The sequence below is a fragment of the Protobothrops mucrosquamatus genome, unplaced genomic scaffold (assembly GCF_001527695.2).
Source record: "Protobothrops mucrosquamatus isolate PMUCROS unplaced genomic scaffold, P.Mucros_1.0 scaffold1284, whole genome shotgun sequence".
NCBI lineage: Eukaryota > Metazoa > Chordata > Lepidosauria > Squamata > Viperidae > Protobothrops > Protobothrops mucrosquamatus.
In genome coordinates this window covers 80,182-94,693 of record NW_015387488.1, presented here as the reverse complement: position 1 = coordinate 94,693, position 14,512 = coordinate 80,182, and the positions used below count along the sequence as shown (strand labels likewise).

Genomic DNA, 14,512 nt, shown 5'->3' with positions numbered 1-14,512 from the left:
AATGTGTGTCCAACACTTTGTCAAGTAGCAGGTTGAAATAGCGGATGTAGAGAAGCTTTTCACAATCACTTGTAGGTATAGAATCCTAGTGCATTTGTGAGCTTAAAAGGAAACCATAAAATTCTCTGCAAAATCATCAGCTCCCCTGCTTTTCGTGCCGCCTCTCCAGGTGTTTGGTGCCATCGTCTGAAACTTACGTATAAGATCATGAAACACAGTATATTTTGTGTCGTTCTGTGGGATGGAGTATTTTCCATTGACTATTCGAAGCTTCGCTCCATCTTCAAATGGGTGTTGCATAAAGCACAACAAGTAGAGGACGCAACCCAAGGCCTGCATGGAAATAACAAAGGGTTTACAAAAAGAAAACGAACAAGACTAAATCATTCAAGGCTTAGCCCAGGGGTCTTCAAACTTGGCCCTTTTATGACTTGTGGACTTCAACTCCCAGAATTCCTCAGCCAGCCATGCCTGGCTGAGGAATTCTGGGAGTTGAAGTCCACAAATCATAAAAGGGCCAAGTTTGAAGACCCCTGGCTTAGCCAATCCAGTTGTAACAATGACTATCCTTCCTTTTAAGTTGTTATCGTTTCAGATTTTGAGCTGATTTGACAGACAATTCAGCATCTGATAAGAGATTTGAATGCTTCATCAACAAGCATGATTATCCAACAGGTGCCTAAAAATAGGATACGGCTTTCTAAAAGGTTGCTATGTTTTGGAGTCTTTTGAAAGACTTAAGTCAATTAATGGGACAGTTGTGTTTTACAGGCAATTGTTAAAGCCTACAGAGGAAATGGACTATCAAAGGAGCCAAAGCATAGAAGGGCCCTTCTTTTTATCCTCCGCTTCTTGTGTTTTCAGATTTTTCAGACACCTTTCTTCGTGGCCTCGGATCATCAAAAAGAAGTTATTGTGGTAGCTGTGAGAGGAACTTTATAATGTGAGGTAGTCTTTTTGTGTATAGTTATGTGATACGGTTGAATAAGGTTTTGCTTCTAGAATCTTTTCATGGAATACATATATTCTCTTCTATCAGAATATTTTCAGCTGACCCTAAGAAAAAAACTTGTCACCCTTAGATTCACCCTTGCATTTTTCTTTTCTTCAGAATTTCACGTTGGTGCTTCCTAAGGAGCTTTTAATTAAGAGAGATATACTTGAAATTGAAATATACTTGAAATATACTCAATTGTCTAGTTTAATGAAAAGAAGGACTAGGGGTGACATGATAGCAGTGTTCCAATATCTAAGGGGTTGCCAGAAAAAGAGGGAGTCAATCTATTCTCCAAAGCACCTGAAGGCAGGACAAGAAGCAAAAGGTGGAAACTAATCAAGGAGAGAAACAACCTAGAACTAAGGAGAAATTTCCTGACAGTTAGAACAATTAATCAGTGGAACAACTTGCTTCCAGAAGTTGTGAATGCTCCAACACTGGAGGTTTTTAAGAAGAGACTGGACAACCATTTGTCTGAAATGGTGTAGGGCAGTGGTGGCAAACCTATGGCACAAGTGCCAGAGGCACTTGGAGCCCTCTCTGTGGGCACACATGCCATTGCCCCAGTCTTGCCTCTGCCCGTGACCCCCTCCTCACCAGTAGCCTCCCTGGAGGAGAGTCGCCCCTGAGCATGGCCCACGCGGAGCAGTATAGCCAAGGACATGGCAGCCAGGCAGCGTAGACAGGACTCTGCCCTCACGCCCCAACGCGCACAGTTGATGCTGCGGGGCGTGGGCAGAGGGCGTGACCGCCATAGTGCTGCTGGGCTGCCTGGGCGATCTGCGGTGGGCCCTGGAGGCAGTGAGTGGCCCTGCGAGCAGGCAGGGTGAGGCAGAGTGGGAGTGGGGCAGGGGCGGGGCCAGTTTTGGGGCACTCGGTCTCTAAAAGGTTCGCCATCACTTGTGTAGGGTGTCCTGCCTGAGCAGGAAGGAAGACCACCGAGGCTTCTTCCAACTCTGTTATTCTGAAAGAGAGCCACTGGGTCTGATCCCACAATGACCTATATGGGGTTTCATTGATTGTTGTAATAATCACAAATCAGTTCTAGAAAAATTAGAAAGCAGAAGCAAACACGAGTTGGCATGGCCCATTCTACTGAGTTAGAACTGTGGGTGCTCCCTTCCATTCAATTACCTTTAAAAGCAATGCTGTTTTCCTTTTCCTTCTCCCTCCCTATCTCTTTTTCCTTCTGTGTCACATCATTTAGAGTTTAAGCTCCAGGTAGAAAATGTCCTGTTTCCGATCTGTGCAAAACCTTAGGAAAGGTTAAGCAGCTTCATTGAGGATGAGCACTAAGACCGCAGAATAAGTCTTATAGGAACAGAATTGAGAGGTCTGCTTGGAATATTGCTATTTCTAAGGGTATTTTACTGCCTCCCTATTTTCCTGAGGTTTTACCCAAGTTACTTTCATCACACCATTAGGCGCTTTTTTTTTTTTGAGATGCCAATTTTAGATTTTGCAGCTCTTTATTTCAGTTTTAACATCTGCGCTGAATGGTGTCAATACATTGTAACAGATTAGTATCCGCTACCTGGTGGACTCTATCAGAGAATGGAAGAAGGAGACCTTCTCTAAATAAATGAGAAAGCCTAATCAATAGGGACAAATCACTATCCCCAAAATCTACCTATGCAGAAAGAAAATGCATACCCATATATCTTGCTTTTCATCAATTGGAAAGTTTGAATACAAATCTATAATTTCAGGAGTTCTATACATTGGCGTCGTGTTCCTTGTGACCTGTACACACAAAATAAGAGATTTATAATTAATCCACAAATATACTTTTTTTCATCAAAGTCACTTACCGGTAGTTGTTGAACTTCGGCCTTATGCTGTTTTACACTCAGTCTTTTCATAAGTTATCCTAGCTTTTACAGCAAGCAGATCCATTTGCAAGACCAAAGAGTTTACTTGCATAACAATAGTGAAATTCTTTAGTTAGTTACACTCAATTATTTTATTTATTTGTCTAATTTATCTAGCCATCCATCTCACAAAACAAGCAATTTTCCTGTAGTCTTTGGAGAAAAGTTATTTAGTCGGCAGTAGTCAAGTCTTTTGAGAAAGAGCTATAATTCTCTGGTATAGCAGATACTCTGGACAAAAAAGATCACAATTAAACTAGAGGTACATCTTGGTGCTCTTGATCTCTCCAGCTAAGTTAAATGTGTTTAGCTTTTGTCCTGACCCAGGGCAAACTTTTTAGCCACACAGTCTTCAGCTGAAAAAGGATTATGTAACTCTCCCTGTAGACAATAGAGAGCTACTGCATCAAAGTGGATATGTGACTCTCCACAAACTGCTCAGCTAAAGAATCAAAGAAGAGATGATGGGTATTGCAGGGAAATAGAAGTTCCATACACACTACTATATTTTTGAGCAGTTTTTTACAAGTATGCAGAATACACTCTAACGATAAGGAAAAAAGAGATTCAGCCCTATCCAAACCTCTTTGATTTTCCCCTCTGCATCTCCTGTTCCTAACCTCAATTTCCTGTTCCTTTTCTACCAGTCTTTGCCAAAAACAGACAAACTCTTTGAAAAGCTGTTCTCAGAAGCAGAACTGTACAAGAGAGAACAACAGATGCAGCTTGGCTGGGAATACATTTTGAAAACCCAGCATGGGAGTTTTGGCACAGAGTTTATTCAAATGGAATATATCCATCTTTTTTTTTGCTAGGCAAGCATTAATGAAACAAAAAAAGCACAGTATTTAATAGCATGGCCAGAGAGTAGAAATTCAAATAATGCCATACTCGGTAGCAACTGAAGCCAAGCCACCTAAATGCTGGAAACTCTTTGAAAAGACCAATGAATATAACCAGCAAAAATAAGATTCTTATATAAATGATACGCAACTAACCTTTTTAGCTCAGAATTATTTTCAATATAATAATGTTTTCAAATGAGGAGCTCGATGGCTCAGGGGTTGATGACGTTGAGCTTGTCAGCTGGAAAGCTGACAGCCCGGGTTCAAGACCTGAACGCCATGCAAGGGGTGAGCGCCCACCTGGTTTGAAAGCATGCAAATGCGAGTAGATAAATAAGTAGCCCTTCGGTGGGAAGGTAACAGCGTTCTATGTGCTTCAGCATATAGCCATGTTCGCCACGTGACCACAGAAATGTCTTTAGACAACACTGTCTCCCTTGGCTAAGAAACGGAGATGAGCACTGGACACGACTAGATAGGGGAAACTTTTATCTTTACCTTGAATGTTTTCAAAAAGGAACGCGACATGCTGAAAATAAAATATAGTGCTGCGTGTCTTACCTCATCTTCAACAGTTGCCCGTCTTTGTGCAGACCAGCTATAGTCAGGGTAATGTGTCACAACTGTTGCACTACCAAAATCACACAATTTAATTGTTCCTTGATTACTTATCAGCATATTTTCAATCTGCAGAGACAAGTTATACATATTTACGTTAAAAAGGCCTCTACTTATGCATATCTGTGCTCACATCATCAAGGTTCACATCACCAAGATTATCAAAGCTCTCATTAAACTAAACATTTTTCTAAGGTTCAATAGCTTGCTTTGAAATTCAAATATTCTATCTTAAGTTCGTGTTTCTGCATAAGCACCATGCTCTAAGGAACATTTGGGAAGTTACTGACAAGATAATTTTAAATGCTTTAGCAATGAGACTCAAGACCTGACACCTTTTCAGCCACATGTATATGCTCTTCATCCTCCATGCAACATAAAGAACAACATAGTTCTATGATTCTCTTTAATGTTCATGTCAATTTAATAACATAATCACTAAACAATTCCATTATGTTTTAACCTGACGTCAATCCACAGTTAAATTCCTAAAAAACGACTTACACCATTGTGAAACACTTTAAGCACTGATTTCTACCTAGTCACTACCCAATCAAGGGGGAAAAGTAAACCCAGGTCTGACTTCAATCCTGGCCAACCGTATATAAAGGTAACGAACAAGATATACTGGTAACTGTTTTCCAGGCAGGCTTTCCAGCCTGATTCTGCTGATGTGCTAGGATAACTTCCAGAAAGTGGTCATACTGTCTGGGAATCTGGGAACTAGAAGGTACCAGAAGGACAAATGAGATCACCTGTCCTTGGTAGTATAATTATTTATATTGCAATTTAAATCTCTTGGAACTCCACAACCTCTACAAAAAATGGTGGCATTTACTATCTGTAGCCAGCTCCTCCATGCCTCTTCTGCTCTGTTTTTTTCCTTAGTGAACTGTACACATATGACCAAATCTCAAGATGTTTCCATTTCTTAGTTCTGAGATACGGATATACAGTTATGTCTCCCTTTTTAAAAAATTTAAATATCAGCTCTTTCAAAGGTTCTCATGAAAAGATGTCCACATTTGGGGAAACTCTTAGCAAAACATGAACTTAGCCTAATCTCCTCTAACTTATTCTCAGACAACCCAACCTAGAGTTTTTACTCTTCTATAGGTAGTCTTCGACTTATAAGTTCATTTAGTGACTGTTCAAGTTTTACAATGGCACTAAAAAAAGTGACTTATGACCATTTTTCACAGTTACGACCTTTGCAGCTTTCCCATGATCATGTGATCGAAATTCAGATGCTTGGCAACTGGCTCGTACTTATCACCGTTGCTGTGCCCCAAGGTCACAAGATCATCTTTTGCACCCTTCTGACAAGCAAAGTCAATGGGGAAGCCAGATTCACTTAACAACCGGGTTACTAATTTACCAACTGCAGTGATTCACTTAACAACTGTGGCAAGAAAGATCATAAAATGGAGCAACACTCACTTAACAAATATCTCACTTAATAAAAGAACCTTTGGGGTCAATTGTGATCATACGTCAAGGACTAAGGACTACCTGTACAACACTTTTCTGGCTACTACAGGCAAATTCAAGCTCATCCTGACTGATGGTATCCTTGCTTCAATCTCATAAGGAGTAAAGAAAACTTGGATTCCTTACCTTTAAATCTCTATGAATAACAGGAGGCTTCTGCTTGTGCATATGTTGCACAGCACGGCAAGTCTGATAAAATATCTTCAAAACCGTATCACACGAGAGGGGGCCTTTAGATTCCACTTTCTTTAAAAATTCCACCAGCTGCCCTATGAACATAAAATCCATGGATCACACACATTATGGAAGAGGTACCAGGGATGCTAATTTTGATGACAGCCAACAGAAGCCCATAAATACCCCCTGATCCCTTTACTTTCTTGGTATATGCCAGGGGTAGGCAACCTTGGCTCTTTTATGACTCGTGGACTTCAATTCCCAGAATTCCTGAGCCAGCCATGCTGGCTCAGGAATTCTGGGAGTTGAAGTCCACGAGTCATAAAAGAGCCAAGGTTGCCTACCCCTGGTATATGCTAACATAAGAGTTGAAGCTCAGGTGGTTCATTCTGCGATTGTGTGACGAGCACAGCGCACAGCGCGGATGCCAAGTAAACACATTGTATGCTGCTGCACACATCATTAGAAAGGGAGGAGAAAAATGTGAGTAACACTACAGCTGTGCTCTTGAGATTTTGCTGGAGAGAGATACGGCTCCCGTAATGTATCCTCAGCTACATGCTTCTTTTCTTCAGTATACTCTATCATCATTTTGTACAATATTAAGACGGCAAACAAGGACTGAAGTAGACTCCAATCATTACTCAGCCTTTGGAAAGGTTTGGTGCTGTGAGGTTTGGTTAGTAGTGAAGGTGCCGGCCTAGTATCTAGGAGACACTGAGTTCTAGTTTTACCTTAGGCATGAAACCTTGGTGGATGACTTTGGGCCAGTCACTCTCTCTGTCTTAGCCCTACTTATCTCACAGGATTGTTGTGGGGGAAATAGGAGAAAGAAGGAGTATTAGGTATGTTTGCCACTTTGACTTACTTATAAAGTAAAAAAAGGCAGGATAAAAAATCTAATAAACAAAGGGGAAACAGGGAAGACCAAATACTGAACATTTTTTGGCTCAGTACCTATTTGTTCTTTTGGCTAGAAAAAACGACAGGTTTTGAAATGCAGAACATTTCTAAAAGTTTTTCTTTTTTTTAATTTGTACCCAGAACTTTAAAAAAAAAAGCTATTTTAATTTTGCATGTGTTTCATGTCTGGCACTAGTATAAAGGGAAGGAGGAGGAGATAAACTTATTCTTCAATCTTAATCGGACCAAATAATTAGTCAGAAAATTTTAATCTGCAGTGAAAACATTAATTGAGAGTCCTAAAGTGGGAAAGAGTCACTTAGTCGTTCCTCTGCTACACTTAAAATAATGTTCTTCTCCATTCTGTTTCTAAAATATTGCTTGAAACAGGAAGGTCAGAAATGAAAACGGAGGAGTTAAGTTTCAAATTTCGGATAAGGAAGACTATACGTCTTGCTCAAAGTGCAGAGCAGCCCTGCCACCCTTTGCTGATACTAAATGCTTTTGTTCTAAGAAACGAGAGCCAGCCAGGCTGAGTCAGTGAACTAGGCTGTCAATCCAAGGTGATTCCACAAAAATTGCAACTTTACCTTTACAAAGTTCCGTGAGCAGAAGAAATTCTCCTTGCCCAGTATCCGATTCTTCTTTTCCAATGGAGGCAGCAGAACAGAACTGGACAATGTTTGGGTGTCCAGATAGTTTTTTCTGAATAGTTTTTTCTGTTAAAGTTTCAAAGTTTCTTCTTTATTGGGAAAACCTCTTTGCAAGCCCTGCAGCAGAACTACAGTTTACTCAGTTGGACTATAATTCCAATTCTGAACGAGAGACCCTGGTCAAAAACATGTGCCGACCCAGCCCAGGATATTGAAAACACAATGAATTCCACATTCCACCACTATTGGCAAACTTTGGCAATTGGGCTTGTTGCCTGCCCTGCTGTGTCAAGCATGGCTTATATTGAGCTTATCCAGTTAACATTAGGATCAGATTTTAACGGTCAGCTGAACACAACCACATTCTATGCATAATTTAAAGCAGGAGAGAGAAAAGGACAAAGGAAAGCATTTCTGATGTAACAATATTATTAAGACCCTGGATTAATATGGCAAAAGAAAGCTAAAGTGTTTCAAACAAGGATAATTCACACAGATTAGGAGGCATGTAGAGCTAATATGCTCTCTGAAACAACTACAACTTCAAACAAATTTGCTCTTTCCTATATTTAATCAAAAATATCCCATTTAGATCATCCGATCTCTCCTTTGCTATGCATGCCTCCTCTGCTTCTCCTTTCACATCAACAGCAGAACAATCTGGAACACAACAGTTAACTGATATTTAAGCCACAGGTAAAGTCAGGTTTCAAATGCTGAGTCGTTTGGAAGATGTTCAGATAGTTTCTAGTTTAAATATAAAATGAAAGTTTTGCTCTGATGAAGGAGCAAAGAAACCTCTTTTGTATCCTTACTTATTAAACCAGGATTTGATAGTCCAAGCATAATATGATTTCACCTGTCTCTAAAAGGATACCATGAAGCAGACTTCTTGAATGATAGCTTTGTTCTTTTCCTCTTCATTGGACAATAATCTCTGCCAGGAAAATAAAGAGATCACAAAAAAGAATATTTTGATTTCTTTCTTTTTTTTTGTATGTTTGTTTTGTTTCCAAACAATAGTAATTATACTCTTCTCTCTCTTATAATTATATAAAAAAACAAGCTATCAGGTCACACAAAGGTTGTAGGCAAATCAAGGATCAATTCCAAAGATCACCTTTCCAATGAGACACACAACCTTCCTGCAGAGGCTAGTTTGAGACATTCTGGAGGCAAGTGCCATTCGCACGATCTCTCAGGAGGGCGTGATTTTCCAAATCATGTGGCTTGGAAAACTGTACACTTCTGAGAGACGACATGAAAGCCATTTCCGGAATGGCACAAGGCAGCCTATGTAAAAGAATGCGTGTCACATCAGCCGGGTGCTCTTTCAGAAACGTGATCTTTGGAAATCGCCTTTCAAAAAGAAAATCAACCAATGTGCTGCATGGCCTTCTCGTAGAGCCTCATGCCATCCTGGAAGCAGGTGACCCAAGGATTGCTGCAGCTTCCAGAATGGCACTCGCTTCCAGAGTGGCTCAAGGTGGCTTCTGTATAAGAAGGCCACATGGTGCATTGGCTGATTCTCTTTAGGAAGTAGGATCTTCAGAAGAGGTAAATGGAGCAAGGTGTGATGGGACAGAGGAGGAGAATTAAGGATGTGGTACTCAGCAGAGCAAGAAGTAGGCCCAAGGCCTTTGAGTACCCGGCTAGGTGGGAAGTAGGTCCAAAGCACCCAGCAAGGTGGGATGGGAAGGAAAAATAGGTAGGTAGGGGCAGCTGCAGCTGGTCATGAGGGCAGGTGGATTACAAAGCACTTGAATTGTGATCACATGGTCACAGGGGTGCTGCAGCAGTTGTAAGTTTGAGTACAAATCATAAGTCCATTGTTCAGCACCATGGTAATTTTGAATGAGCCCTGAACAATTGGTCATAAATCAAAGACTAACTATAATCATATACAGCTAACAGTCGCTTGTGAATGAGTTTGTGTCTGTGTGTACATATGTACACTCATATATTGAGTACTTTAAAACATTTCATTCATAAACATTAAACAGGGTATGTTACTTTAAGCTAGGAAGCCACACTACGATTGAGCTGTTTTTTGCTACGTCGAAAGTATTCATTCCTGTTTTCTCCTGCTCAAACCAATAATTGAGAGCTTAGTTTTGCTACAGAGAACACATACGTTCTTGCTTTTCTCTCCTGCTCAAACCAATAATTGAGAGCTTAGTTTTGCTTAGTATTCTTGCTTTCCTCTCCTACTCAAACCAGAGTTTAGTTTGACATTTGGTTCCAAAATTAGAACAGAAGAATGGAATATTTATTGTTTTAAGTCTTACAATAGCACCTCTGACCCTATGCTGTCATATTATCAAATATCATTTACACTGTTCACTGTTCATCACAGTCAATAGTTTGCAAATTATAAAAGTGTTATTTTAACAACAGTTATAAATAATTTTGGGATCTTCTAAATCAAAAGGCAATGCCATCAGGACTCACTTAGAAGATTTTTATACTTATTTGCAAAATCATGCTGTATTAAATGGAAAACCACAATGATTTTGTGTAAAACTGGCATCTGAGAGAAAAATATCCCACAGGCATGGAAAGAAGGAAGTGCTTTCATTTATTCAGCAATCATCTGCATTTTTTTAAAGTTACGGAGAAAGTATTTGCTTGAACTAGTGAGTTAATGAGTAAGGCTGGAGAAAGATCTAGAAGTTTGGGAATTAATAACTAAAAATCTTTTTCATTTCCTCTTGTCTTTAGAATTAGTCTGTCAAGACTATTATGTGGTACTTGTATCATCCTCAACACTTTATGTATCTAAAACTCTTTTAGGACAAGTATTACAAAAAACAAGGAAGAGCAAGATAACCAAGCATAAGAGTAGATATATGTTAATTGGTCAATGGATGGGTTCATTTCCTCCTTAGGATTAATGTTCCAATGAAAAATGGAAGTACAACTTTTCTGGACTTTATGCAGCATTGTGAAAATTCACACACAATAACACTGATTTTCTTATCACTGTAAGTGTGGTGCTTGAAGCAAAGCTTCAAAATATGGACATGGAAATTAACAATGGGCATTCCTCAGTGTATAATTTTATATGATCCAGAAGTGGTAAAAGTACTGGATGAAGAGAGGTAGACCCAATCTCTCCCAGCCCTAATTACTTTCCAGTTTGCTGCAGAAATGAATTGACAGCCATTCTCACTGTATGCCATCTTAGACAGGCAATAATAACAATAACAAATATTTCCCTTGAAATGCTATGGATCATTCTTGCTCTCCTGATCACTTTACGGGGATTGCTTTCACTTCAGATAGGTAATTGGAGACATTCCAGGAAAAGTGAACATCAAGAATAGGAGAGGAGGAATCCTCAAATGTTTCCAAACATATATACAGAAGCTTTTTACACAGAGATGGTATTGACGGATAGTGTTAGTAAATTGGGAGCCAGATGATTATTAGCTAAATATTATGTGAATAGTCTCCTCCAATCTATACATCCTTCCCAATATGTTAAGTCACATACTTGTTGGAATTCCAGAAGTTATATTTCCAAAGCATATGAAAGGCATCAGATTGGGGGAGATAGCTGCACAGTAATACTAATTGAAAGCAACTCTGCTAAAATTATAGTCAAAGAGATTATCAAGTACACATTCTTAGAATTTGGGAGCAAAGCCACAAATTTTATGTTTACTAATAAGTAGTCAACTCTGGAACTGATTTGTTCTTAATTGCTGTACAGTACTTGCTATTCACAGTGTCACCATCAATGAAGTCAAGAATAAAAAAAGAGGCAAGGATTAAAATCCCCCAAAATAAGGATAAATACCTTTAAAGCATAATCCTTCCCACTGCCAAGATCCTGAGCTTCATAAACAAAAGCAAAGCCACCTAAAAAGAAAATGAGATGATTAAAAACTGTCAGGACCAAGCTCCAGAGATGACATGGTGAAATCCACTCAAATCCAGATCCTTATTTGGTTACACCAATAGACAGAATCTTGCCAGGCTAAAAAGACAACCATCTAACCCCTGGGGTCTTCAAACTTAACCCTTTTATGACTTGTGGACTTCAACTCCCAGAATTCCTCAGCCAGGCACGCTGGCTGAGGAATTCTGGGAGTTGAAGTCCACAAGTCATAAAAGGGCTAAGTTTGAAGACTCCTGATCTAAGCTAATACAGGAGTTATAGTTTAAGGTGTGACTACTTTGAAACTGTTCTTCCCCTGTACCTTCCAGTTCAGGACTATACAGTCTCTTATCTTGGACCCTCTCTGGAATAGTCTGCTTCTCCCCTGGAAAGCCGCAGGGCAGTGACATTACCCCCCAACTTCTCCTTTAACTGCACACTTCATCACCTTAGACATTAGCTAACATAGAATACTAAAGCTGAAGCAATACAGGAATAGAGAATTCCTTATCTACAAAAATGCACTTTCTGTGCTTCCAAGATTGCTTTAGTGCCATTAAATAAGAATTTTAGATTATACTTTTATCTCTACAACAAGTGAGATTATTTTGGATAAGAAAAAAAAAGGTTTATATAATCCTTTACAACAGGGGAACCTGAAGCCCTATGAGGCTCTGAAGGTCTTGGGTATGATTCTCAAGAGCACAAAATACCTACCTAATTAATTCTTACCCAAATCGTTTTGGGGGGCAAAGCTCCCAGCAAGCCAATCATAGATCTAAACATGGCCTTTGGCCTTTCCAAACTCCTCTACAGCCTGTGCTCAGTTGAGAGAGAAGACTGGAGGAGCTTCCAAATTACTTTGGATAAGACAACAGCCAAACAAGCTTGACAGATCACCTATGAAAAAGGTGAAACATATTCCCTGATACATGGAAACAAATTAAGCATAGTGTCACTGAGGAAAGGTAGACATTCTTCTGTAAATAATAACCAAGCAGAATCATATTATGCACCATAGCTTAAAATCTTTTTTTTTAAAGGTACCGGTATAGCAAACCAGCCTCTTTGTGGCCTTTGAGTTTCCCAGAAAGAGAGGAGCAACTTTATTGAAGGGTTTATTATTGTATGGACTGATGAGATTTATATACTGCCAGCATGGCTGTAGTGGTTAAGGGAATGGACTAGGAATAGGGACAGCCAGGTTCAAATCCATTGTCAGCGAATGAAGCTTATTTGGGTGACTCGGGGCCATCATTCTTGCTCATATGCTTCCTAGGATGATTGTGATGGGGAAAAAACATGAGGAAGAAGCCCTGTATATGTAAATTAAGATACTGAATGAAAGGGAGAGTATAAATTTAACAAGTAAATACTACCATAATCACCAAGGAGTTCCAGCAGTCAACATAAAATAAAACAAAATATACTGTACAACAGGGGTCCCCAACCCCCTCTCCATGGACCGGCACTGGATCACGGCATGCCAGAAACCAGGCCACGCAAACAAGTGGAGCTCCATTTGCGGGATGCAGGCAGCATGAGAAACCGTGTCCCTTCTGGTCTGTGGAAAAACCTCTCTCCAAGGAACCAGTCCCTGGTGCCCAAAAGATTAGGGGCCACTGCTGTACAACACACAACAATGACCCAACCTGTAAAACACTGTACCAAATAACCGCTGACAAAACAATCCAACAAGCTTCCTCCTTCTGTTATATATTCAAGATGGACAGTATTTAATATTTATTTGTTATGTATATGTAGGGGTGTGGGTCTATGCATATGTTGTACATAGTATGTTTAGATGTGTGTCATGTATGTGTTTCACTTTGAGAGCGGGCAACTAAATTTCATTTTTGATGTGTGCTGTTGTGCCCACAGTAAAAAAAATGACAATAAAGGTTATCTTATATTATCTTATATTATATTATCTTAATCCAAACATTCTCCAGTGTTCTCCAGAAAAGGGTTAAGAGGCCAATTGAAAGGTTTAAAGCAACTTACATTGACCACATGGCTGCTGACCGCAAATCCTCAACATGCTGTGCAAACCTAGGGCAGTCCTTATGCTGAAAGTCTTTTCACCCTCTTGTTTTGAAATATGGATGACTAACCAGTTTGTTTTCTAGCACCAACAGCTAATGTTTGAGGTCTTCTTAGAAGTTCAAGAAGACTAACCCTGGCTCTCCCAATCTTATTCAATGACCTACTAGCCATTCTCTGGATGTTGAGAGCATATGCACCATTGTGCGTATAGAATGGCGTGCTATATTCACAATAAGGGCTCCATGCAGTAGGAACATTATTTTGTGCCTACAGCTAAATACATCGCTTGCTACTGATTTGGCAAAACAACCAGCTCTCAACTGCAATTCCTTAAAAGAGACACCCCAGGCATAACCAACAGAGGCTATGATTTGAGAAACATATATATGTTCATGAACAAGGTTGACAAGATCTGCAGGGCCGTTTGTTATTACAGGCGTATACTTTGTGCGCTCAGAAACTATTCAGGTTGTTTAATGGTTGGATGAGAAATAAATTGCTCTCTGTAAAAGACTGCTTCTTGTTTAATAGGAAACCCTACGGCATTGAGTCATAGGCATGAGTAGTTCCTTTGCAAGCTTGCGTGCTAGTCCTCATTACACTGTGCTTCATCTGAAAAACTGCTGCCTTGCTCCTCTACTTTCCATGTATGCACTGCCTATTGCATAAATTAAAACAAATTCAAAATTTTACTGATTCTCTGCTTTTCAGCTGCCTGCATATAGTTTTTGGATAGTTCAGTAGGTTCTAAGGTAGAGCTTAAAGAAGCTTACTCAAGGCTGGAAAACTGGAAATTGGAAACACTCCATATTTGGGGAAGGGGACAAGTGGCAAGTTAGGGCAGCCCAGCTGAAATCAACTTACCTACTTTTCTTCCTTTCTCTATCAAAGTTTCTTTTAACATACATTAACATACTATTTTCTTGCCTTTATGCCTTGTATTATTTATTCATTGCTTAATGTTGTGTTATCCAATCATCTGGGCGTAAACAGCTTCAAGTAAAAGCAGGGGTACAAGCAAAGAGCAA

The 14,512-nt window shown here is 39.7% G+C and overlaps 1 protein-coding gene across 1 annotated transcript in view; it reads right to left on the bottom strand.

Annotated features, from left to right (window-relative positions):
* The window catches only part of GAK (cyclin G associated kinase), a 75,023-nt gene that overhangs the window by 47,178 nt on the left and 13,333 nt on the right, over positions 1 to 14,512 (bottom strand). The window contains exons 2-8 of the mRNA XM_015821239.1: positions 11,358 to 11,419; positions 8,433 to 8,492; positions 7,493 to 7,607; positions 5,949 to 6,091; positions 4,275 to 4,400; positions 2,651 to 2,740; positions 198 to 333 (exon numbers count right to left, since the gene is read on the bottom strand). Coding sequence (XP_015676725.1) covers positions 198 to 333; positions 2,651 to 2,740; positions 4,275 to 4,400; positions 5,949 to 6,091; positions 7,493 to 7,607; positions 8,433 to 8,492; positions 11,358 to 11,419 — 732 coding nt within the window. The remainder of the gene's footprint in view (positions 1 to 197; positions 334 to 2,650; positions 2,741 to 4,274; positions 4,401 to 5,948; positions 6,092 to 7,492; positions 7,608 to 8,432; positions 8,493 to 11,357; positions 11,420 to 14,512) is intronic.